This window comes from Taeniopygia guttata, chromosome 9 (assembly GCF_048771995.1).
Source record: "Taeniopygia guttata chromosome 9, bTaeGut7.mat, whole genome shotgun sequence".
Lineage (NCBI taxonomy): Eukaryota > Metazoa > Chordata > Aves > Passeriformes > Estrildidae > Taeniopygia > Taeniopygia guttata.
In genome coordinates, this window is record NC_133034.1 from 14,158,194 (window position 1) to 14,183,617 (window position 25,424).

The following is a 25,424-nucleotide window of genomic DNA, read 5'->3' on the forward strand; positions in this document are numbered from 1 at the left end:
GCTTCATAATGCGATTCAAGGCTGTAAGCTTTGACAGGAAAGTACTAGCAGCTAATCTTTCAATTTCTAGCCCACTTGGGGTTCATAGGGATTTTTCTAGTCCTTTTGGTATATATAGGGATTTTTGTTTGCAAAAATGATTGATAGGCTTCTGTGAACTGAAGTTCTTGTTTTGTCCTTGTCCACACTGCTAGGAAAAGTAGTTCTTCACTAGACAGCTCCAATACAGAAAGTAAAAGAATGCATTGTAGAACAGGAGATGCTTATGGCCTGATCACTAAAATTAATATTTTTTTTAGGAAATAATTTTATTTTCTCCTAAAAATAAGCATTTACTTTTCTCATCATCTTTCACTCTCCTATTTTTATTGCTGAAGAGTGTTTTGGGGGTAAGAGAGAATAGACTTTATTTCTGCTCTTTGTCATCAGAGAAGGTGGCAAACTAAACTTTTGAAAAGCCTTTTCTTAGGAAAGGAGTTTAAACAATTTCTAACACTGTTTAATGCAAAGTAAAAAAAAAAATCCAAGAAGTTCATGTCAGTATGAACAATGGGTGGGACTCAATGGGAAACTTCATTTTTCAGCAGGAAATATAATCTAATGATGTAATGTGAAACTCAGGAATGTAGCACAGTGCCCAGTAAATCACTAAATTATTTTCTGTTCCTGGCTGTCATCAAGTTAACTTAGTGCTTGCACACTGAATACTTGGGGTTTTTTTTCGTGGGAAAAGGATTTTTCTAACTGGTACAAGTTAAAAAACCTTTGAGTGTGGCTTGGAGATTGTTAAGTAGCATTTCTTGTTAAATGGCAGGCAAAATAAGCAAAATTTTTTACTAGAAAGTGATGTTTGATATTTAGGGGCTTTTTTAGAATGTATAAAATTCAGCCTACAGTAGTAATTCAAAACTGTGAATGCTAGCTAATCAAATGATATGTTATAAAATCAGCACTTGACAAAACTACATGCTTTTTCTCTTTTAAGTGTTCAGCTGACCTGTACATTGTCATGGTCAAAAATGTAGTTGTCCACTGAGAGTTAAGGCAGGTTGTGTAGTAACCTCAATCCTTAGGGAGCAGTGCAGAGAGGAGACAGTCTTGCAATGGAATGTTTTACACAGTGTGGATGATCTGCCTCTGTCTGGCTTTTACTGATGTTTATATTTCTGACTAAGCAAAACAGTGTTCCTTTTTGCTTCTACTCCACCATGTATTAAGTATTCCAAATGTTTCCTTCCCCCAGAAAAAGAAAAAAAAAAAGAGGAAATGGCTTTTAAAATTGATTTGCTTTAAATACTCCACGTTATGAAAAATTAATGTTGGCATTCTGAACCACAGTAATTAAGAGAGTCATCATTACATGTTTTGCTGCCATGCAGGAGATCTATGGCTATGATCTGTGTCGCTGGAAGTTGGTGCTAGTTGCTGTAGGAGTGATCTGTTCTGGTGGCTTTCTTCTCCTCCTCCTCTACTGGATGCCCCAGTGGCGTGTGAAAGCAACGTGCAAAAGGACGGCGCTGAAGGATTGTGAGGTGGTTCTGCTGAGGACGACTGTAAGTGTGCAGGGGATGTGCTTCTCCCTGCTTGTAGTTCCTTCTGCTTGCCAGAGTACACCAGTCTTTGCCTCACTGTGTAGATATGTTTGTGTTTTACAGCCGGGCAGAGTGGTGCTCCTGTGTGTAGCTTTGTGCCTTTGTAGGAAGACTGACAGTTGTTTGAAATGGGCATAGCGAGTAGTCTGTATTTCAGTTTTAAGAATCAATTACATGAATGCTGTACTCATCAACAGCCACAGAACAAATACCTTGTTCCTATAAGCTGAAACATGGTTTCCCCTCCCTTATTCAGCAAAGATACATTTGTTGAAGTGAGGTGCAACTGCTGACCCAAGTGCAAAAATACGCTTTTAGAATTGTGGAAAGAAAATTATTCTTAAGGTAGCTGATGTTAACATGGAGATATGTTCTCTAATTCTATGTGGGCTCTGCTGATCTATGAGCTGTGATTTTGCTGCAGCTGTTGTAGTAAAATGCTGTTTAAATGCTCTTTAAGCTAACTCATTTCCCCCCTCTTTCTAAGGATGAATTCAAGATATGGTTCTGTGCAAAGGTTCGCATTATGCCTTCCGTGGGAGCCAATCCTTTACAGAATCCTAATCCTATTGTGCACAAGGTTTCAAATGGCCATGCTGTTCATTTCTCTGAATCTGCTGCAGAAGAGAATAAAAATTATCCAAGAATACATTTGCCTGTAAGTAAGCTTGCAATACTATGCTGGCTAAATTCATAAGTACTATTGAGAATAAACACACATGTGAGCTGCTACTTTGTTTGAAAGGATAACTCGTTCTTGAGTGGAACAGAAATCTCCTCAGTAACCTGTTTCTGGAAATTGTGGAAAGCTTGAAAGATTAATGTTGAAAGAAAAGTACTCATTTTTTACTGAAGCTTTTCTAAATTCAGTTTCTGTCACCTCTCAGAATGAAGTCAGTCAGAAGAGAGGTGTTAAGTGGTACCAGTTTGACATCTATGTTTTGTTGCCCTTACAGATTCGTTACTTCACGCATCACAGTGTGAAGTATTTTTGGAATGATTCAGTTCAAAGTTTTGATGTTGTACGGTAAGAATACTTTTTTCTTACATGTTGTGCCTCAAACTGCATTTTAAAAAAATAAGTTGCCTAAGAACATGCTGAAAATCGGTGTTATATTTGGACAGCTGTTTTGGGTCATTGAATCTTTGAACTATAGTGAGAGCAGGGAGATTTTAACTCTGTGCGAATTTGGAGGGAAGGTGTTTGTTTAATCTGTCTTTATCAAGTGTGATTTGTGTAGGGTGACAGGCTGCATGCTTCTGCAGGCTTTTTTGCCTGTTCTTGGAGTGGTACTTGAGAATCAGAGCACCTGTTCATAGACAGTAGTACTTCTGGAAACACTCAAAAACTTTGCTTATGATGGAATAACTTAGGTTTTTGTATTGCTGAGCTAGAACCAAAAGATGTATCTAGGAAGAAGGGGAATTCACCAAATACCTTTTTTGCTCATCTTTGTGTAGGTCTGTTTCTATGTTTTAGTGCAGTTGAGCTGGATCTGATCTATCTTTTGTTACTGTTTAGTAACAAAAACAGGTCTATTGCACTGATAAAAATGTCTTAGTGGGCAGCAGTAGCTTGTGGTGCGCTGTATTTTCTTCTATCCAGCAACACTGTTGCATGATGTTGGAGAAGAAAGTTTTTCTTTCTGTGATAAGGCCTTCTCATAGTGCCACAAGTTAAATGAGCACTGATTTATCCATTTTTGGCAACTGCCCATTAAAACAATAAATTCAGACCACAAATAAAATCTATTTTAAACTTAAGTCAGTCTTCACTGCATTGAACTATCCTGTGGAGATTTTTTTCTCCCCAAAAAAGTGTGCGCAAATAATATGGAAAGTTATCAGCAATGAAAACAACTTTAGGAACTTACTATAACACAAGCAATTACAAAACTGAGCAGTCCTCATCTGGGAGGGTGGAAATGTCTCAGTTCTCAGGAATAAGTGATTAAAAGCTTTGTATGCATTTTTTGTGTTAAGTCTCCCATGAAATACAGTTGTGCAGGTAGTGACACTCATCATTTTGCATTGTAGGCTCCTTTTTTCATGCCTGTAGTGCTTCTAATTTAAACTGTTCAAAGGGAATAGTTCCCACAGATGAGATTAAGAAACTGTATTTGTATGTTAAGAACAGGTATTGGAAAAAAATCATGTGACTCCATGTGTTTAGAAAAAAATGTTGTTCCTTAGCATTAAAGCAGCGACTTGAAACTTGGCATTTGTGGCTATTTGACTGTGCCTTTTGATGTTCTTGTGATAACTTAGCCAATTTATAAGCCCTGGAAAAATCTCAGATATGCCTGCGAAGTTATGTGAGCATTTATTCAATCACATTCTTGCTGATAAGCCAAACTTTCATTTGTTTGATGTATTAGCCACGACTGAGCTTGGCCACTTGTTTAGTCAGGTACAGTAGCTGAGCTGGACATTATTATTTAGCTATTGAATAATAAAGAGGAGAAAGAAGCGGAACTGAGACATACTGGATGCTGTTAGAGCACTAAGTCACTTTTCCATAAGGTCAGATAAAAATGCCAATTTGTTAAAACTTTCCTCTCAAGTGTATGGTCGTGTCGTGAAGTAGTGGATACCATGTGCAAAATAATCTCTGAGCTTGTGAATGATAAATACTCTGAAAAGAAGTCTTGGAAAATTTGTCCTTCAATAAGATATGTCTTCTTACTCTGCTCTTCAGTTTATATATATAAACCAAAAATTGATATTACCTAATAACATGGTAGAAAATCAAGTTAATATTTACAAAGAGACAGTCTGTGAGATAGAAGTCTTCATAGTAAAACCCTTAAAGCAGTCAGTATGCTTATAGTTGTGATCTAAACACAGCACTGCATCATGGAGAGCATTCACTTTGGGCTGCTGCTTACCAAGTACTCAGAGATGGAACAGTTTGATCACATCATGGAAGGCTTAGCACAACACAAAAGGGGGGCAAATTAAGATTTCTTGGACAACTAATTCAGTTAGGAGAGTTTGAGTTTCATATCATTGTTCTTTTTATATTACCATAATATTAAGATAACTGTTTTAAACACAGGAAATGCAAGTGTAATTGTTCTTGGACTAAGTCAGACTTGGTCACATAGCCAAAGAGGATGCAACTCTGACCTTGGATGTCTGTTTTGTTTTAGCTACTGTCAGCTGAATATCTGAGTGGGTTGATGAGTGCTTTATATAATAAACTCTGCACACAGGGATTGTAATGCCCTGGGAATTCAGTCTGTAGCAGTAGTGTAAAAAGCAGAGAACATCGTGCTAGAAGCTCTGTCTTTGCATGGACATTGAACACATAGGTATGCATATTTGCATATAGAGCACTTAAATTTAGGGACCCTCTTTAAATCAACTGTTACATTTCTTTTCCTACAGTAAAAGAAAACTTGTTCATGGTAGAGTGGGGGGAAAGACACAGCTATTAACAGAGTTTTATGTATTGTTTAATTTAAAATAGTATTTTTAAAACCCTTGAGCCAGGTTTAGAGAAACCTGGTAAACCTAGGGCCAAGTCTGTTCTTGTACAAGCAGTTGGTGGAAATGTGATCCTAGGCATTGCAGTAGTGAGGATATTTAAAGCTTTCCCTGTGTTCTAGAGAATGGAAGTAATTGTTATGAAATATGCACAATAAAGAGTTGGGTTTTTCCTTTTTTTCTGCTGGGGCAACTCTGAATCCTTTTTGACAGATAACTTAATAGATATCCAATATAAAAATCATTAGTGTGGAATAATGCTGGTTTTATGATGTCTGTGAAAGCCTTTTGGAAGGTGATGATATTTTCCTGTGCATCCAAAGTATGTCCACGAAAAATGCTTGGATATTGGGCAGCATACATCTGATTTACTGAGTTTGATAGTTAACACAATCCCATAGCTGTAAACATAACGCTGTTTTAGGTGTTTCTGCATATCAGTAGATTTCCTAAAGCACAGCATTAACTTTCACAGCATGTGGAGAAGTCCTGTGAAAATGAATCTTCTGGTGATAAGAAAGAACTGAAAATGTAGGGTGCTTTTTTCCTAGTCAGGGATCATACTGTGATAGTAAGATGCTGTAAAGTAGCTGTGGTATAGTTTTATTTAATAAATTGTTTAATAATTTTTTTCTAAAAACCTTCCATTACTACTTAGTCAAACAAAGGTAATCTGAAGAAATGTTAATCCACATTGATTTCATATAATGCTTTATAAAACTTGCTCACTTTTTAGAAGCCTTTGAATATTATTCTACTTCATTTTTAAGTGTCTCCATTTTGATTGGAATAGGTATGACTGTCCTGCAGAACAAGGTATATCAACAAGACAACTGCTTTTAATGTGTCACTGGTATCTGAAGTTGTGACAAAACCAGCTAAGAACACATTAGTCCATAGATTTTGTTTTATAAAATGGTGTATACCTCTTGGCAAAGACCTAGCTCTTTTGAGTCACTGAAGACTTAATTTTAAATATCAGATTTCTTAAATAACTCATTGACTTTTCCTTTATTTAGAGGTCTAGATGAATCTACCTTCTGCTCTGCAATTCATAATGAACACAGCACAGGACTGACAAAGGGAATGCATGATTACAGGTAATATTGCAGTAGTATTTGAGGGAAAAATTGTTGATGTTTCATTACCTGTGCTCAGAGTATTAAAAAGCCCAGAAGACAATTTGAGTGATCAGTGTCTGATTTTTTTGAAAATGAACCTTCATACAGGTTAAAATATGGGAGCCTCTGCGTGCTTATCAATTCATCTTCTGGCAGTTTGTGTCTTTTTCTGAAATAAAAGCCTTTCCCCATTTTAAGGGCTTTTTCATGTCTCAATCATTTAACCAGCTCTGATCCCATCAGAGCTTGGTTTCTTGCTCCCTCTTTCATGATTTGCCTTTCTTCATGCTGAAAATAAAACTCAGATACAGGACCTTGAAAACATTGTTTTACTGCAGGGTAAGCATTAACACAGGTTTAAGCTTAAGCTAATGAGAATCATGTACTGGCTTTCAGTATGACATATATTTAATAACATGGGACCCATACACAGTTTACAGAGAAATCTTGTTATGAAAGAATCTATAAAATAAGGTACAACTTAAATTGAAGTATAAAATAATTATCTTTGTATTGGAACATTTCACAAGGTAAGCATTTTCTGCAAAGCACTTTCTGAAACTATGATAAATAAGAGTCACAGATTTAGGGACATGTTATACTTTATCAGATTAGTGAAATTACTTTGACATCAATAAGACTCCTAAAAAACATCTTAACTTTTTTTTTGTATTTTTCTTTTTTTAATGCAGAAAAGCATTCTATGGAGTAAATGAAATTGCTGTGAAAGTGCCTTCCATTTTTAAGCTTCTGGTTAAGGAGGTAAAATCCTTTCTTGAACAAATCAAAGTAAAAAGGTATATCATTGAAAGTTGTTTCAAGTGCAATGACTATTGATTGGAAACCTTTCCCTAGAGCCCCACATTGTAAAACAAAATCATATGGACAATCTTTAGAGCTCTCCAGGTCTCCTTAGAGCTAAGGATCAAAGAGGCCTCAACTATAAACTCTTCAGAGTCCTTAGTGAGGACATAAGAAAACACAACAGAATTCTGTGAAAGGGTCAACATCTTACTTATTTTTTTTTTTGTATTTAATTTCAAACATAAAATAACTTATGTTCTCCATGAGGAGGCCAGGGATTATGTATTACAATGTATGCAGCAAATCAAATGTTGTGTTGTTGGATTTGTTCTGGTTGCCGTGTATCAGGTGGATTTGAATAACTGGTTTGTTATCTTGTGCTGTAATAATGCACAGTAGAACTTCTGAACAAAGAAACTCTCCAACCTGATCTAAAGGAGTAAGAACAAATAGAAAATAACACCCAAATGGGTTTAAGAATTATAACTTAAGGTACATCAAATATTCCCATTACCTTATTTTGAGGTGTAGGGGAAAATGCAAGCAGTCTTCAAAGTCTGTATTTGTGTATTATTTGAGTGAGAGCTGTGCTTTCGAGGGGGCTGAAGAGGTAGTGAAAAAAAAATTTGGCAAATCAAACAAGAATCATGTATAAAGAATTGAAATTGTCTTCTCCCTGGAGGAGGATAAATTCAGCTTTGTTCTAATGGGGAACCCATGTAACCTTTTGGTGTAACTTGAATGTTCTGTCACTCTTCTAGGTTCTCAACCCTTTTTACATTTTCCAGTTGTTCAGTGTGATATTGTGGATCACTGATGAGTATCACTACTATGCATTAGCAATTGTGATTATGTCTGTAATATCCATTGTTAGCTCACTCTACACCATTAGAAAGGTAAGTTCAAAGAAAATTGATGCATCTTTCTGGCTTTTTACTGATTGCCTTATTTTGTTGTGAAAATGTCTACAAATATGTAAGAACTTTTCAAATTACACAGATAGAATATTGTTATGCATTTTCCCTCTTTGAGCTGAAAGAATTCTGATTTATAGTTTTCTTTGAGACCTTTGCAGACTTTCCACACTGATGAATCAATAGGTTGGCCTCAGATAACAGAAACACTACCTTGCTTAAATAAAACCCAGACACAAGTTTGTGTACCAAGTTTTATTGACAGTAGTGCTTCCATCTTGCATTGTTTCCTTGTTTGAAAAAGCCCTACAAAACGGAGCAGTAGTGAAGCATATGGATTGTTAAACTGGTGATTCAGTTTGCTCTGTAGACTTAGCTGATGGAAGTCAAAGTAGTAATTATCCTTAAATTGCAGTCTCTGAATTCAGACTAGAGAAAAAAACCAACCTAAATAACTTCAACCTTAATTCAAGTTCATACAACTACTGCAGCTTTTACTTTTGTATGTTAATACCAAATGATTTTATAATATTTTGCATGACAGTATGTTTGCTTCCAAAATGCTATTAAAATAGGAGCCTGTACAGGTTGATGCACTCAAACTTTATTTGCCCATAAGTTTTCTAAACTATATTCAAGAGAATATTTTAAGTAGCATTTTGTTCTTAAAGAATGTTAGTAGAGAATCTCATCACTTCTACTGTAGAATGTGCATTTAGAAGAAGACAAGCTGTGCTTTTGACTAATCAACTTTTCTCCCCTTTGCAGCAATATGTTATGTTACATGACATGGTAGCAGCTCACAGCATTGTAAGGGTTTCTGTCTGCAGAGGAAACCAAGGTAAATTTCACAGGTGGCCTGGAAAGTTGAATTTAAATTGCTCATGAAGTGTGATTGTAAAGTGGGTCTGCATCTGTTATTTTTTTAATCAGCTTGAAATGCTTGCATTCCTTAGCAAAATTGCATGAGAAAAGAAGTTAAAAGTGGAATTTAGATAGTGTAATGTGTTCAGGGTTAACCTTCTAGATGGTATTTTCAGTGAGTATCAGGTTTGTTCTAGATTAGGTGCTTGTCCTATTGCCATTTCACTTATGTAATTGTCATTCTAATTTCTTTCCTGACTTAAAGATGTGCCTGTGTTGGGTCTCCATTACAATTTATTACCCAACAAGGGCTGCAAGATGATTTCTGAAGTTCCCCTCATTTGGATACCACAGCAGTTAAAGGTGTGGTATCCAAAAGGTTGTGATGCATAATATTGTTTTTAAGACATACATTTGTGTTGTGCTTTTGTCTTTATACTGAAGTTACACTGTAGCTAATAATTTCTGATATCTTTTGTACAAACTTGATTCTTTTCATTGGTCATGATGTATTCTATCCATGTGCTCTGGAGTTTAATCTGTGATGGAATTGGGGTTTATCAATGGCTTTTTCTGTATATTTTTAAAATCTCTTCATGTCATTAATTTAATGAAGTTATACTTAATTTTATTAATAGTTGTATTTCACCTGGATCTTGAATGTGAGGCTCTGTATCAGGTTTTATAGATGATGGCTATTTTCAAGTAAACTTGTTTGTGTTCTAATATTCAGAAATAGAAGAAATCCTTTCCACCGACCTTGTGCCTGGAGATACCATGTTGATTCCATCCAATGGGACAATTATGCCGTGTGATGCAGTACTGCTCAGTGGTACTTGCATTGTAAATGAAAGTATGCTAACAGGTAAAGTAAATTTGATACACAGTGCTGCATGGTTAAAACGATTAGTTTATACCTGTGTGCATGCTCACTTGCAGTATGCTTTAGCAGAAGTGGATATGTTTACTTTGTTTGAAATCTGTATGTTCTTACAATTAGACATGTTCTGAAGTACTTAGGTACTTGTGTCCTGCTTATCTGCAACAGCTACCTAATACTGCTTAAAAACTCCAAAAATGAGTAATTGTTTCTTGTTAAAAAGATTTCTTCTTGATAGTTTGTCTTCCTGCCTCTTAACTTGGTGTTCTCAGTGCAGATGGAGCTCTGAAGCCTGCTTCTTCAGAAAATTTTTGCTCAAACTTTTTAGCTTCTTTCAAAAATGAAGGTAGTGAGTAGAATGTTATACTCTATTTAAAACCACAAATTATTATCTCAAGTTATGCCTGCATATGCTGAAATCAGGGACCTGATGTACTTAAAGGACAGCTTCAATGACTAGGATGGACTTTTTGTTATTCCTAGGATAATCTGTCCAAATTGACAACCTCTAGAAAATTTTAGTTCAGAGATTCTGTGTTTTATCATGTTCAGTTTTTCTGAATTGAAACAAAACGTGTTTTTGTTGCTGCTAGCAACTGATAAAAATCGATTGTAGTCCTAGCTTGAGTGCACTCGGTCACCAAAGGAGCTGAGAATAATTTTCTTCAGCTTCTAGTTTTTCTGAGTAAAGATGGGGGTGATGCTTTTCAGCAAGAGAAGGAAGCTTGTCCTGTTTTTTTAATGAACTGTATTTTATATCACAAACTGATTTGAAGTAAGGGACATAAAAGCTCTATAAGGAATAGAGTTAAATAGCATTTGGGTAAGGAATCTGCTGAGCTGAGGCTAATAGGTGAGAGACCACCTGAAAGGAAGATGACTTCCATAAGTCTGCCTGTGCTGGTGAAGTGAGATTATATTACATTTCTTGTAGTTGGGAATGAAAAAAAAAGTCCGTTCTTCTGTCATCTTGCTTAGAGACTTCCTTTCCTTTAAGGTGAAAGTGTTCCTGTCACAAAGATTAATCTGCCAAATCCTTCGGAGTATCCAAAAGCAGTGGGAGATGAGATCTACAGTCCCGAGGTGCACAAGCGGCACACGCTGTTCTGTGGAACCAATGTCATTCAGACCCGGTTCTACACTGGAGAGTTGGTCAAAGCTCTGGTAGTGAGAACAGGTATTGATTGCTAAGTTTATCCTTGTTAATGTACTAGTCCTGTTTGTAGGTATGTGTCAGCTGGCTGATGCTGCTAAGCTTGGGTGAAGGAATATACCCCAAATAGCTTGATTAAAATCTTAAAACAATAATAAAACTAGATGATGGTCTGAAGATTAACAGTTGGCAAGCACAAAAGTGAATCAGTCTTCAGCATCAATTTAAAACTTATTTGAATGTGTTTTCTTGTCCTTTAGAGGTTTTTTGTAGTGTCTTGCTTGAACTGCTTGTGCCTCTTGGAAAAGTTTCAGGTGGATAGTGGGGAACAGCAGATTGGGTGGGTAGTGAGGAACAGCTGATTTTAGCAGAGTCATTCACAATGCCAAATGTTTTTCTTTACCTATAGTTATTTCAAAGTACATAACATTTACTGAAAAAATGAGTTTCATCTATCTACAGAAATGCTAATTCATATGTTAGAGATCTGGCATTAAATAATAGTCTATGAAACCAATTGCACAACCAAGTACAATTGTGGGATTTTGCTTTACAAAGATCATTTTAAGAAAATTGCCACAAAATAAATGAATGCAAGCTATAATCCAAGGTACAATAGAATTAGGTAGAAGAAATTGGACTGCATTGACTAGACTGCTTCTTAAAGCAAGTTTTCCAACAAGTAACTTCATCCTAATTAACTGCTTCTTACTCTGATGTATTCTTTTCACCTTCTGTTAGTCTGCTTCAGCAGTAACAGTTCTGATTTTTTGTTTTATTCTCCATCTTGAGGCTTTTATTAGTCTTTTTTTAAAATATATATTTTCCTTCCCTTTAACACATCTGCCTTTTAATAGTATGCATCTGAACTTGTTTCGTTTCTTAAATGAATTTCATGTACCAGCCAGTGTGCATGTAGAGCAAGGTGAGCCCAAACAGCAACAGAAATTAACTGCTGAAGGCATGTTGCTTCTGCTCTGCAGGAAGGATAGTACTTTTTGTTTTGAAGTATGATACTATGGTCTGTAACTCTTTCAAGGAACATCACCGTTGTTCCCAGCACTGAGTCTTACTGCCCTGACATCAGAAATTGTGTTTGTAAAATGTTCTTTGCCAATAGCAGGTCCAAGTTAGCTCCTGTTGTAAGCGGGATGAATTCAGCTGGGCTTTATTCAGGTTTTTTCTATGGACAAATGTGGTTTTTCTGCTGTGGCTTTGTATAGAGAAAAGCAAAGTGATAGAAAATTCTCTGTTCTCCTCTCTGGTTCACAGGAACAGTTTTTGGGCAAGAGGGAATTTCCCTCTCCACAGAACAGGATAGATGTCACAGCACTTGCAGCTTCTTGCTCCTAAAATGTCTGATAGTAAGATCTAAAGTAATTCTCACACAGTGAGATACAAATAAGATTCCCTTTATGTAAGTGAGGGAAATGCCACAAAATTGAACATACTTAAAAAATCTAGTCTTCAAAAGATCTAGAAGAACAGAACTAAATATGTGTGCAAAGGCATGTAGTCCTAATCTTGTCATGAATCAGGATATAAGACTGATCTGCTGGAGCTATACTCACTGTACTCTTCAAGTTAAGCCTTTAACATATTTGATATTACAGCTGAAATACAGATAAATTGTACTGATTTCTTTCCTCCTAAAACTCAGTTGATGGATGTAATTGTGGCTCCTATTTGTAATTGAAAAGAATTCAAAACTGGTTATTTTGCTTTAGAAAACAGAATTGTACACCAAAGTTATCTGTATATCTAGTGTGTTCTAAGACACCCCATGAGGTTGTCATTTATTGCTTTACCCTGACGTCCTCTATCCTGTGTAGCTACAGAACCTTCTGCAAAACATGGGAAAAAATAGGAAGTAGTTCTGGTTTTTTGAATTCTGTGTTGAATTACCAAGCATTCATTGCTAAATACTCAAATACATACAGACATGGTGAACTTCTCTGAACAGGCCCGTGGTTCATATTCTGCAGTAGCAAATTCAAAGCCTGGAGGCTTCATGGCTTTTCATCTTGTGATGAGCTCATCCACTTCAAGAGTGATACCATAGTTGCTCTGTTTTGGTAGAATCCTCTCTGCCAAATGTCAGGGTGGAGGGCTCAGCCGTTGCTGTCGTGGCTTGCAGATTGAGAAGCTGTCAGGGAGCTGTCACTAATGCCAGAAGACCTGGCATTGGCATAGAAGTTGTAGTAAGAGACTTTGAAGTCTAAGCAGATGACAAATGTTTTGAGCAAACAAAATCAGGCATTAATTTTGGCCTCTTTAAACGTCGAGGCAAAAGTTCAAATCCGACCTTGGGATATCTGTTGGTTATTCATCTGTAAGACCTTTAGAAGGACAGTCTCCTTGTTTAGCTGTCAAAATGCCATCAGGAGGTGCCCTTATCAGAAGATGACTCTCTGCACTGCACTTTTTTCTGGATCTTTCATTCTGGCTCTCAAGGGACCTTAAGTAGACCTGCCATTTAAGTATTTAATGTTGGACTCTGAATATCTAAATTTTCTTTTTTGCAAGGATTGGCTTAATTAGACAATAAATATACCTACTAGCTCTGCACTGTGAGGGACAAAATGCAGTACAACAAGCTCTGCCAGGCCAGACCATGTGAGGATTTGCTGCTGCTGCAGAGGAGGGGTTTGTTTGCATCAGCTGCATGTCCTTGCCATAGGAGAGAAGCCCTTAGTGTGATGTGCATATATAAGCACCTTAATTACAGCATTGCAAAACATCTGCTATGGATATTGAGAAACAGTTGTAATGAAATTAGTAGCTTAAGGGTTTCATTGAGGTTTTTAATATATTTTAATAGCATTGCTGTTGTTTGTATTTTTAATAACTTACTCCTTTTTTATTTCTAGGCTTTAGTACTGCTAAAGGACAGCTTGTTCGTTCCATACTGTATCCAAAGCCAACTGATTTTAAGCTCTACAGAGATGCCTATTTGTTTCTCCTGTCTCTGGTGGTGGTGGCAGGCTTTGGGTTTCTATACACAATTGTCAATAGCATCTTAAATGAGGTATGTTTTCATTTCTGGTCCAGAACTGCCTTATTTTAGAAAAGGGGTGACCATGACTTCCAACACACTTTAGATGATGAGAAACTATTTGCTTTTAAGTGGAAATTATTTTGCTCTATTTATAACAGTGAAATGAGACAAGGCTACTGAGGATAAAATTCAGCACAGAAGCAGAATTTTAATATCTTACAGAGAAATTTGAGTTTACCTTGGTTTCTCTTGACCCAGTTACTAGATTTTTATCTTTGTTATATGTAAGGTTACCATCTGACTTATATACAGTGGAAGAAATAGGATACAGCCCATCTAAAACATGCTGCAGGCAAAAAAAATCCTTATCAAGGAATAACCTGATAGCTGTTAAGTTTTTTGGTTGTTTTTTTTTTTTTTTATCTCTCAAAAATTTTTGCATTATTCAGCTAATGTTTTAAAGTAATATATTTCCAGGGAGAAAAGTGCACATTTGAAGTTATGGGTTGTGCATAATTTAGGACTGGATTATTGTGGTTGCTGATGGTGGGTGAAGATTGTGCTAAATTTCTGGGCAATCCAGAACACACTGTACTGGGAAAAACAATGTGTGGGTTTTGCTCTTGGCAACACAGCAGTGGGATAGTGAATCTGTAAGCAGTGAGTTCTTCTTCATTAACTCTGACCTCTATTGCAGGTTCCAGCTCGTACCATCATCATCGAGTCTCTTGACATTATCACTATCACGGTGCCTCCGGCACTCCCTGCTGCTATGACTGCTGGCATCGTTTATGCACAAAGGAGGTTGAAAAAAATTGGCATCTTCTGCATCAGTCCACAAAGGATAAATATTTGTGGCCAGCTGAATCTTGTGTGTTTTGATAAGGTTAGGTGAATTTTGAAACCTTGCTGCCTGGAGGGTGTATTGTCTTAGAAAAGGGAGTTTGTATGGACAAAAAGGGAAAACTCATTATTTTTCGTGTAAGTTAGATGATTTGTGATATGTTAGCTTCTGGGTATTTGGTGTTTACCATCTGTTAACTCTCTAATTTAATCTTCTCTAAAAAGTTGTAATTGAGCTGCTTTCTTACCTCAAGACTCCCATGTCCCAACTTACTAGCCGCACCTCAGAAATGTGTTGAGGCTTATTAAGAACTTTATTTAGCACACAAGCTTCTGAAAAACTCAAGCGTGAAGTCAGACTTTTTCTCACTTTCATTCATTTCAATGAAAAGCTGAGAAGTGTATTTTGTTATTATTTGTTAACCAAACATGAGTAAAAGACAATCATGCTGCTAGCCAGAATGCTTTCCTTTTGGCTATTTCCTAGATAAAATTTATTTTCCTCCTTAGATTTTATATCAAATATAAGTGTAATGCTAACCGTATTATTTCAGCTGTAAGTACATTTCAGTTACTGTTTTAACTATGTAAGATAGTACTAATGGTTTAATACCATTTAGTACCATTTCCATTGTCCCCAGGCCCTGCATATTGAGATGAAGTGCTGTCATCTTTGGATTTTAAGGGTCTGTTTCATTTGTCCTGTCTCCAGTGAGGAGTGTGACTGCTTTGAATGTTTTTGAAAGTTATTTAACAGGTTTGGAATTTAATTTCTAGCAAAAAAACAAGGGTGATCCTGTATTTTCTGTCACAAAGTCTTGATTTATATGTGAAAACAAAAGAAAATATATTGTTCATATTAATTTGCTTGAATAGCTGTTAATTTTTGCTTTGCTGGAAGATAATTTGTTTCCAAAGGCTTTTTCTTCATGCCATGCTGTTGGTCTCCTTTGCAGACTGGCACACTTACTGAGGATGGCTTGGATCTTTGGGGAATTCAGCGGGTGGAAAATGCTCGGTAAGGATGAACTCAGGGCTGATAGCAAATATGGCATTCATCTTGTGCTGGAACAGCTTCAGCAGAATAGACTAGGATAATTCAGTGTTGAGCTCATACATGTTTACATTTCTGTAATGTGCTGTAGTAATGCCACTTAAACTGTGGTTTAGGTGTAGTGGAAGTTACAACTCCACAGCAAAGCTGAAATAGAATTTTATTTATTAGAGTGTGAGACCTCATCATGGTCATACTGCAAAACTGTTGCAGATACTGTTGCATGCTTCTTTAATCCTCTCCTCCTAAGTGATGACTTTTCGGGCTGCTAACATGAATTAGCTTAGCTAATTAAGTTAAGTACTAAGTGATAAGAGGGCTTTGTAGGAGAGATCAAGCTAGACAGGGAAGGAATGAACACTGAGTGTTTGAAGGAGGAAGAAGTTGTGATAGCTTCTGAAGATTGCAGCCCAGAGACTTAATTTATTTTCTGTGATGTGTGAAAATACAAGTGAAGGGACTTGTGCAGTCAATTTTCTTCTGTTAATCTAAACAAACCTTTTGAAGTGGCTCATAATAAATAATTATAGTGCTAAGTATGTTATTACTTCATTGTTTCAGTTTCCTTTTGCCGGAAGAGAGGGCTTGCAGTGAGAGCTTGCTGAAGTCAGAGTTTGTTGCTTGCATGGCAACTTGTCATTCCCTTACAAAAATTGAAGGGGTGCTTTCTGGGGATCCACTTGATTTGAAGATGTTTGAAGCAATAGGATGGGTATGTGCCTTTTTTTCCTTGAATATTGCATTGTGAGCAAGTCAAAGTTAATGAATGTATAAATTAGTTGATTTTTTTTTTAATACAGATTTTAGAAGAAGCAACTGAAGAGGAAACAGCCCTTCATAATCGAATCATGCCAACAGTGGTTCGACCTTCAAAACAACTTTCCCCAGAATCCAAGCAAGCAACAGATCAAGAAATGGTATAAAAACTCAAAACAATTGATATGAGTTAAAGAAACACATTTTACTGTACGCTGAGGTTCTGGCTGATAAAATTAAAAAGGGATCAGAACTGTGAGGGTTTTGATGGCAAAGTTATAACAACCATGTTTAAACCATGTTGTTGAAGGTAGTGATTCAGTATATACCCCTTCCAAGGTAAGCAAACTGAGTGTCAGCATTATTGCCTTTACAGATTGGTTATGAAGTACAGTAATGCTTTTTGAGCTTATGCCTTTTAATATTGGTATGATACCGAATTCTTAAGTTTTAATGAAATGCTTAGGTGTGCTCACCTTGCAGTTTCAGTTAAAACAATAATTTGTTAATGTCACTGTGAAGCGTGGAATTCTTGCCACTCTTGTACCTTAGAGATATTAAGTGCTGAGTAAAAGAAACTAAATGTACTTAGCAAATGTAAGAGTTTCTTCTAGCTCTATTTTGAAGTATTTTTAAATATTTCACAAAGGGAAATATTAAGCATTTTAGTATATATTCAGATCATCAGTCAGTACATTTGTATGAGTTGTATTTTGTAGTAGATAGAACTGTCTTTCTTTTGTTCAGAGCTCAGTGTATGTGCACAGCAGTAATTTCTGTGCAGTAGTTGACATCTGAACATTCTTGAAACTTACTACATTATTTTTTGGAGGGATATACTTAATAATCATGGCCTCATTCTGAAACAGCATAGTACTTTAGTCATTTACAAAGGTTAAACAAACAGTTTGGACTGTGAAAGGTCTTGGAAATTCTAATCAAGAAATCAAGCTCTACAGTTCTACTGTGTCTCACTAAAGGAAAGGGTACTAAACAGATGCAGTGTATTTACAGTCAGCTTTTATGAAATCTATTGAAAATACAATATGTCTTGATACGAAGAATGCTGTGCAGATTCATTTACTGATTTGTATTGAAATAGTTTGTAGCTGAAGAAATATTTTAAATTTATATTTAGAGTGGCTGTATCTCTTTTTTTTCAGGAATTGTTTGAGCTGTCGGTAAGTATATGTTTTCATTTGGCACATACCTAATTTTCTTAAGATGCATGTGGATGTAACCCTTTTGTTCCTTCCTTCCTGTATGACACAGACTGGGTATGAAATTGGAATCGTGCGCCAGTTTCCATTTTCCTCAGTGTTGCAGCGCATGTGTGTAATAGCAAGGGTTCTAGGGGAAAAGAGAATGGATGCTTACATGAAAGGTGCCCCAGAAGTGATTGCCAGCTTGTGTAAGCAGGAAACAGGTAAAGGAGCAAATTGTTTTTATTTCTTCTATAGCTGAGCTGAAATATGAATATTTTAATAACCGAAAACTTGATCTTTTGAAAGTTCCTGTTGACTTTGAGCATGTCCTGGAAGAATACACTAAGCAGGGCTTCCGAGTTATTGCTCTTGCTCACAGAAAACTGGAGTCTAAGCTTACGTGGCACAAAGTCCAGACTATTAGCAGGTAAGAGTGACTTCACTTTTTTAATAAGTAGCAGACCTTAAAAGCTGCATGTTTTGAATTAATATGTAATATGTATTTTTGTTTAAATCAACTACTCTTCTTTAGCTTTTTTTCTGTCTTGGCATAGTTCTGTACATCCTTTAGTTGTGCCCTGGACACACAAGACAAGTTTTTTTCTGCAATTAAAGAGGATGTGCTTTAAGCTGTAAATGAACTAGAATATTATTTTCATGATGTCTAATTTACATTATTATGGCAGAAAACCTTGTCTGATTTCTTTACTTGCACATACTTATATCATCTGTTTTTATTAAGGATAATGGCAAGTAGTGGAAATCCTCCTATGCATGTTTGATGCAGTTTCTTTGTCTCCTAGAGGCAGCATGTCTATTCTCATTGCAGAGGTTTGAAAGGCAGAAAGGTTTCTTCTTTCAAAGAGTAATACCTCCTGTGAATTATTTTTCAGCTGAGCCTAGTTTTGTGGATAATGTCATCTTTCCCACAGTGCTTGAATGTGTAGCACAGCTATGAAAGTGCCAGCTTTGACTGTGTTCTTTTGTATCAGCTCTGTGTGCAAGGTGAACATTTGGCATAGCAGAGAAATGAGTTTTTTAGTTTCAGGTGTGAAAGTCTACAATAGCAGTGGAATACCCAAGACCTGTAAATACACTAACTTTTTAATGGAAACCAAAGGGAATTAGTTTCTCTGCCTAATTAGCTAGTGCCTATTAATCTTACATGCCTTTCTAACAATGTGGTAGCATTTATGTTAAGGTTCTGCTAATTTGGAAAATAGAGATGTGCACTCTAAACATATCTTAATAGTTGGGCTGTGAATGCAGTTAGTTCCAGAGCAGGTTTTCTAACTATTATCTATTTGAGACTGTAATTTCTTTTAGAAAGCATTCTGGTGGGAGAAACTGAAAATTGTGCTTGAGAGGAGACAACATTTTCTCACACTGGTTTTGAGTTAAAAAAAGGGAAATAAATATAAATTATTGTGATGATATCTTTCACATCACTTTTTTATAAAGCATATTACTTCATGGTTAAAAATACACATTCCTCTTTACTTTGATAAGTAGAAAATCAGGCTTTTAAAGCTACATCTAATAATTTTAAATGTTAAAATCTTGTCTTCCTTTTCTCTTTTTCATCATAGAGATGCTATTGAAAGCAACATGGATTTTATGGGGTTAATTATAATGCAAAACAAGTTAAAGCAAGAAACCCCTGCTGTACTTGAAGATTTGCATAAAGCCAACATTCGCACTGTCATGGTTACAGGTTAGCATGTAAACATTGATACTCAAAGATCCGTCTCCTTCTGGTCTTGTTTTAATTATGTGTGTGAAGTCAAATTTTAGTGTCAGTGGGTTTACACTGTGTTTATAGCAACAGGGAAGTTTAGAAACTTGTGAAAATATTCAGACTCCAATTCTTCTTTTTGGGTGTACGTTGCTTTGATAAGTTGGAGAAACCAGCAGAGGCTTTAATTCCACTTTGTAGTTTTTTCTCCCTAGCTCCAAGTATAAGCTACTTGATACTGAATTGGAGGATGAAAACCCTTAGAAGTCTTCCAGATCAGGCTAAGTGGAAGTCCTAGTCTAATTTTGTAACTGAACTTGCTTTGAGCAGGAGGTTGGACTGGATGTCCTGAGGTTCCCTACCACTTTGATTTATACTATGAAAAGTCACTTTGTATTGGATTTTTTTCTGGGAGAATGACTTAGGTCCTTGTAAGCATTCTAGGTGTCTGTGCTCAGTGTTTTCCATACAGTATGTGTTTGCTTTTTAAATCACAGGTGTTGTGATTTTGAAATGTTTTGTTAGGCTAACAATACAGCTCTGTTTGCATGTTCTGTGACTGTAAAAAGTAGTATTTTAAATGGCTGCCTATTTTCTGCCTGATTTTCCATATACACAAAAATTTGGTCAATAAGAGATCTTTATAGCTCCAATATAGCTGAAATTTCTAGAGGAGGGGGTTTACCTGGTAGGCTTTGAATGTTGTCTGTAGGCTTGGTTTGCTCTGAGGCTGGCACTGGTATGTGGGGCAGTCCTCTTCAGTTCTCTACAGGCTTGTTAGCTTTTCTCCTGCAGGGACTATCAACGTATGATCTTAATGCTTTTCTGACTGAAACCCTTTTAAATGCAATTGTTTAACAGGGGATAACATGTTAACTGCTATCTCTGTGGCCAGAGACTGTGGAATGATTCTACCTCAGGATAAGGTCATTATTGCTGAAGCACTACCTCCAAAGGATGGGCAGGCTGCCAGGATCAACTGGCATTATGCAGATACCCTCGCAAAATGCACTAGTTCATCACCAGCCATAAACTCAGAGGTAATATGGCCATATTATGCATATATATTAGAATGTAAGCTGTTAGTTTTGCTGTTCTTTTTATGTTATTCCATTAAATAGTAAATCTTCAGTTAAGTGTCAGTTCAGAATTGATATACTGCTTAACTTTCAGATCTTCAAATCCCAAAGACTAGTAAAGCAGCTGGAGGAGGTAGTCTTTCAAATGTGATATGACATTTGACATTTCACTTGACAGGGTTTTTTCCCCAACATTTCAATCTGTCAGAACTTCTCTATCTGCTTGTAGTTGAAGCATTAAACTACATTTTCCTAGTAATATGTAAGTGTTTTTATTGTATGAGGTTTTTTTTTTCAAGTGACCTTCATATAAACGTAGTCTTGTGTAGGATCTCTAGGGATACTCCTCTGAGTATTAGCTTGAAATGGCAAGGTATCTGTGTAAATCCATTACAGCTAGAGTATTAAACTACTTTTGATAGGATATTCCAGTTAAATTGGTCCATGAAAGCCTTGAGGATCTCCAGATGACAAAATACCATTTTGCAATGAATGGGAAGTCATTTGCAGTGATTTTGGAGCATTTTCAGGACCTGGTACCCAAGGTGAGCATTTTACTTGAGTTTGGGCACTTTCAAAGGTGAAGAGGCTTTGCCCTGTGAGCATTAAGAACTCTTCTGTCTTGCAGCTCGTGCTACACGGCACTGTGTTTGCTCGCATGGCACCTGATCAGAAAACTCAGCTGGTGGAAGCTTTACAAAATGTAGAGTAAGTATTTGCTTAAGCATAGAAAGTGAGAGGGTTGAATGTCTTTGGTGGGATAGGAGACAAAAATTCTGCATGCTGCTAGCTGTTTTGTCTAAAGAAAAATGCTGGGCTGAGAGAACTCCTTGTGTTGATAGGTCAGCCTATTAGCTAATCTAATAGAATGAGAGTAGTACCCTCTGCTGGCTATTTGGGAAAGGTTCAGACTTCATGAAGTTTTAAATGAGGAATATGTGCATAAACTGACTAATATGTTTTATAAATGCAGTTGCTTGGCTTACGAAACAAACCCATCAGATGTCTTTTGTGTATTACAGAAGTATTATCAGGATGACTTCTGTTTACATTGGTCAATATGTGACTGTTGGTGTTAGGCCTTGCAGCTTTAAAAATACTACAGAAGTGTATTGCCTAGAGCAAAGATTCTTTAGACCACATTGGGATGATAGAGAGCAATTAACCATTATTGCTTTGATTGACCTGTTACTGTCGTGTTACTTTTCTGTCTACTTCCTTATATGTATAACAGCAACAGTAATTTATTTCAGCATTAATGATCACCCACTGTTATGCAAACTCTGAATAACTCAAAGTAATATAGAAGTAATTAATGAAATAAGCTAAATGGACCATGGTTGGAGAATGGTCCAGAATGCTGATATCTGTTTGCTTTTTATAGTTACTATGTGGGCATGTGTGGAGATGGAGCAAATGACTGTGGGGTAAGTATATTTTTATTTTCCACACAGAACCATTCAGTTAAATTGTACAGCTGTAGGAAAGTTCTAAAATTATCTCTATTTCAATGTTATTTGGCAGGCACTGAAGAGGGCACACGGTGGTATATCTCTGTCTGAACTTGAGGCTTCTGTGGCATCACCATTCACTTCCAGGACACCCAGTATTTCCTGTGTGCCAAAGCTGATCAGGTAATGCCACTGACTGTGGATTTAAATGTGTCTGTGTAACTTATTTTTCATGCTCCATTTTAGTATATATTTGATGCTGCAGGAAACCAGTGTATATTACGTAACAATGCATACATTTTAGTGGTTCTGTTTCTTTACTGTAGGTATTCTGAGTAAAACCCTGCCATACCATGATTTACTATTTTGTTGGAAAATCCTTTGTCCATTTAAAGTTAATTTTTCAAAGCATGACCAAGTTTCTACACATTAGTCTTTAATTTTGTCTTAGTCACTGGTAGCTTCCATAAACGCTGTGTGTAACTGAAAGCAGTAAAAATCTTCAGATAATTGCTCGGCACCATAAAAAGTAGAAGAAAAATTCTCTACATGGCGTTTGACCCTATTTTTTGACTCTAGAATTGGAAGTTAGGTAATGATTTTGGATAAAGTTCAGCCAAAGAAGAATCAATGGGTCTGTGGGGAGCTAATGAAGTAATGCATTATCAGAAACATTTCTGAGGTCAGCAGCTCTGTGGCTGACAGTGTGTTTATTCTGTCCATGCAGTAAACTAATGCTTCAGAGATGCTTGTGTAAAAAGACTTTAATTTTAAAACCTCTGTTTAAAAAGCATGTGAAGTCCAAAGAGGACTGAAGTTAGGTGGTGGCTGAGTTCAGAAGACTTTACCACAACTTAGATGTTGAGGGAAGTGTACCATTCTGACTCCTGTTTCTCTTATATCTGTAGCCTAATGTCCCTCAGATTAGGTGTGTTTATTTGCAGCAAACATTTTGGTAGGCAGAACTTAACTGCTTGCACAGAAAGCTTTGTAGTAAAATGATTGCATCTCTTTTGACAGGGAAGGCCGTGCTGCTTTAGTAACTTCCTTCTGTGTGTTTAAATTCATGGCATTATACAGTATCATCCAGTACATCACTGTTACTTTGCTGTATTCTGTAAGTATTCTGTAAATACCTATGCAGTATCAGCATAATTCAGAGATTAGAAAGTTGATAGATACTTAATAAAAATTATTGCAAGTCCCTTTGGGTACAACATATGCATTCAAAAATATATTTAGACTGAAAGTGTTGTTAGTATTTTGGGGGTTTTTTTCATATTAACTGTACAAAATACATAGTAGTATCTGTTTAGAAAAGGCAATAACCAATGGCTGTGAAAAAGATCTCTACAGTGGGAAGACCAAATAAGCATGTATACAAAGCAAAAATACAGGTTTCATTTATTTAAAAACTTTCAGCATTTTGAAATAGCCTAACTTATTTTAAAGAGCAATGAATTCCTCCTATGTTAGAATTGAAAGAAACTGGAAGTACTGATTTGGGGAGGAAGCAAAATGGAATATTTCCTGTTAATATGATTTGTTTTATAATAGTGGCATGTGATAGAAATTCCGTATTTTGATTTGTATTCTGAGCAAGTTAAAGGTGCCAAGTATTAAAGGACCTTTGAGGTGGGAATTCTGACAGCTGTATGAGTACATAGTAAGGCTATGGTGTTTAAAGAACTGTAGGCCTAAGTTGTTACTGCATTGATATGTAAAATTCAATAATATAATTTTGATTACAAACAAATTTCAACTACAAATAGCTTGTCCGTCTTGAAAAGGAAATTGTTTCATACTGTGATACTTCAGGAATTGTTCTGTGAATTGTAGAGTATTCAGGACTCCTGCAGGTAAAGGAGGTCAGTTTGACAGGACACTGTCTTCTTTATAGAGGGAAATTCAAATAATTAATTCTGTAAAAGTGTCAGTATAATTTTTTTTGTGGTGTGAAGAAATTACCAATCTTTCATTTGTTGTTTCTCTCTAGATCCTGAGCAATTTGGGAGACTTCCAGTTTCTCTTCATTGATTTGGCAATCATTTTGGTGGTTGTCTTCACTAGTGAGTACTGAAACCATTGTGGCTTCTGTGAACTACTTTTTGCTTAGTCAGATTTTCTTTAATATCTAATTACATGTGGTTTTAAGAAAACACTGTGATGTACAGTGAAGATGTTATGACAATTACATCTGTGCATTCAGAAACCCAAACCACCACTGAGTACTGAATTAGATTCATCTGAAATTTGTACAATGTCCTCAAGCAAGAAGCAGGTTGTGAGCATGATCTTGGGGAACTAAGTCTTCACAGTACAGGAAGCCAGTTTTGCAATCAAAACAGGAGTTACTGCAATATCATCTTGCTCAAATGTTTTGATTCCTTGCATTCTTACTTTGAATTCTGTCCACAAAATGTTACACTCAAAGTATTGCCTAGTGTAACATTCAATTTCGCATACAAGCCTAGCATTCAATTCACTAGCTAACAATAGAATTCAATTTTCAAATTTAATAAAAACATCTTAATTGAAGCAATGGCAGTCCAAAAGTGAGGAGGCAAGTTTTAAGTCCTTGTGCCAGACAAAGGGAATTTGGCCAGACACTACTAATTCCTTAAGTCTGATGGCTGCTACTGTCCCCTGCTGTGCTGTGCTGCTGGGGAACCAGCCTGTAGAAGGCACTGTGGCCTTGTTCTAGGGCTCTGTGCTCTTTTCTAAGTGGTTTCACATTTGCAGTTCTGGACTAAATTTTAAAGTGATGTCATGAGCAAGCCATTCATCCCACAGAATGTGAACAGGATAACTCTTGAAAACCATAATGATGCAATGTGTCATTTGTTTTTTGTTCTCTCTGCAGTGAGTCTGAACCCTGCTTGGACAGAGCTTGTTGCACGAAGGCCTCCATCAGGTCTTATCTCAGGTCCACTTCTGTGTTCCGTGTTGTCTCAGATCATCATCTGCCTTGCTTTCCAAACCTTGGGGTTCTTTTGGGTCAAACAGCAGTCCTGGTACAAGCCTTGGACACCAGACTCTGAGTAAGTGTTTCAGTGGCTCTCTGCAGGATACAGTAGTGATTGGAAAGCTATAGCAATAATGCTGTCTTCTTTTTTGAAGACTTTGGAAATAAAGCTTCTGTATTGCAGCTTGTTAGTCTGCTGATTTTTTGTGAAAAACCTACTAATATATGGGAGCTACCCACTGACTGAAAAGTAAAACTGGGTCAGAGTCAGATGGCTTGGTCTAATGACTCTTCAGTTTTGGGATAGTTGAGGTATAAATTTGAAATTTATGGTTCAGATTTAGTCTATCTCTTTCATATTATAAAGCTTTGCTTTCCTGTTAGCGTTACAGTAAATCAAATCCATATTTTTGAAAATGAAGAGGTGTTTTAATTTTTTTTTTAGATTGCAGTATTTTCTTATCTGTCTCTGAAGTCTGTCTACAGTGATTTACAACTGTTTTTAAACTGCCTATGTAGAA

General features: G+C 36.4%; 1 protein-coding gene across 5 annotated transcripts in view; it reads left to right on the forward strand.

Moving 5' to 3' along the window:
- Positions 1-25,424, forward strand: part of ATP13A3 (ATPase 13A3) — a 57,254-nt gene that overhangs the window by 20,867 nt on the left and 10,963 nt on the right. For all 5 annotated transcript variants that reach the window (XM_030279892.4, XM_072933234.1, XM_030279891.4 and 2 more), the window contains 26 exons: positions 1,380-1,553; positions 2,080-2,250; positions 2,549-2,619; positions 6,101-6,181; positions 6,895-6,964; positions 7,768-7,902; positions 8,689-8,761; positions 9,518-9,649; positions 10,662-10,841; positions 13,688-13,845; positions 14,513-14,701; positions 15,615-15,676; positions 16,274-16,424; positions 16,513-16,629; positions 17,632-17,649; positions 17,741-17,894; positions 17,980-18,100; positions 19,263-19,387; positions 20,270-20,448; positions 20,910-21,032; positions 21,116-21,195; positions 21,872-21,914; positions 22,012-22,121; positions 22,959-23,055; positions 23,935-24,007; positions 24,802-24,979. In XM_030279892.4, coding sequence (XP_030135752.3) covers positions 1,380-1,553; positions 2,080-2,250; positions 2,549-2,619; positions 6,101-6,181; positions 6,895-6,964; positions 7,768-7,902; positions 8,689-8,761; positions 9,518-9,649; positions 10,662-10,841; positions 13,688-13,845; positions 14,513-14,701; positions 15,615-15,676; positions 16,274-16,424; positions 16,513-16,629; positions 17,632-17,649; positions 17,741-17,894; positions 17,980-18,100; positions 19,263-19,387; positions 20,270-20,448; positions 20,910-21,032; positions 21,116-21,195; positions 21,872-21,914; positions 22,012-22,121; positions 22,959-23,055; positions 23,935-24,007; positions 24,802-24,979 — 3,065 coding nt within the window. The remainder of the gene's footprint in view (positions 1-1,379; positions 1,554-2,079; positions 2,251-2,548; positions 2,620-6,100; positions 6,182-6,894; positions 6,965-7,767; positions 7,903-8,688; positions 8,762-9,517; positions 9,650-10,661; positions 10,842-13,687; positions 13,846-14,512; positions 14,702-15,614; positions 15,677-16,273; positions 16,425-16,512; positions 16,630-17,631; positions 17,650-17,740; positions 17,895-17,979; positions 18,101-19,262; positions 19,388-20,269; positions 20,449-20,909; positions 21,033-21,115; positions 21,196-21,871; positions 21,915-22,011; positions 22,122-22,958; positions 23,056-23,934; positions 24,008-24,801; positions 24,980-25,424) is intronic.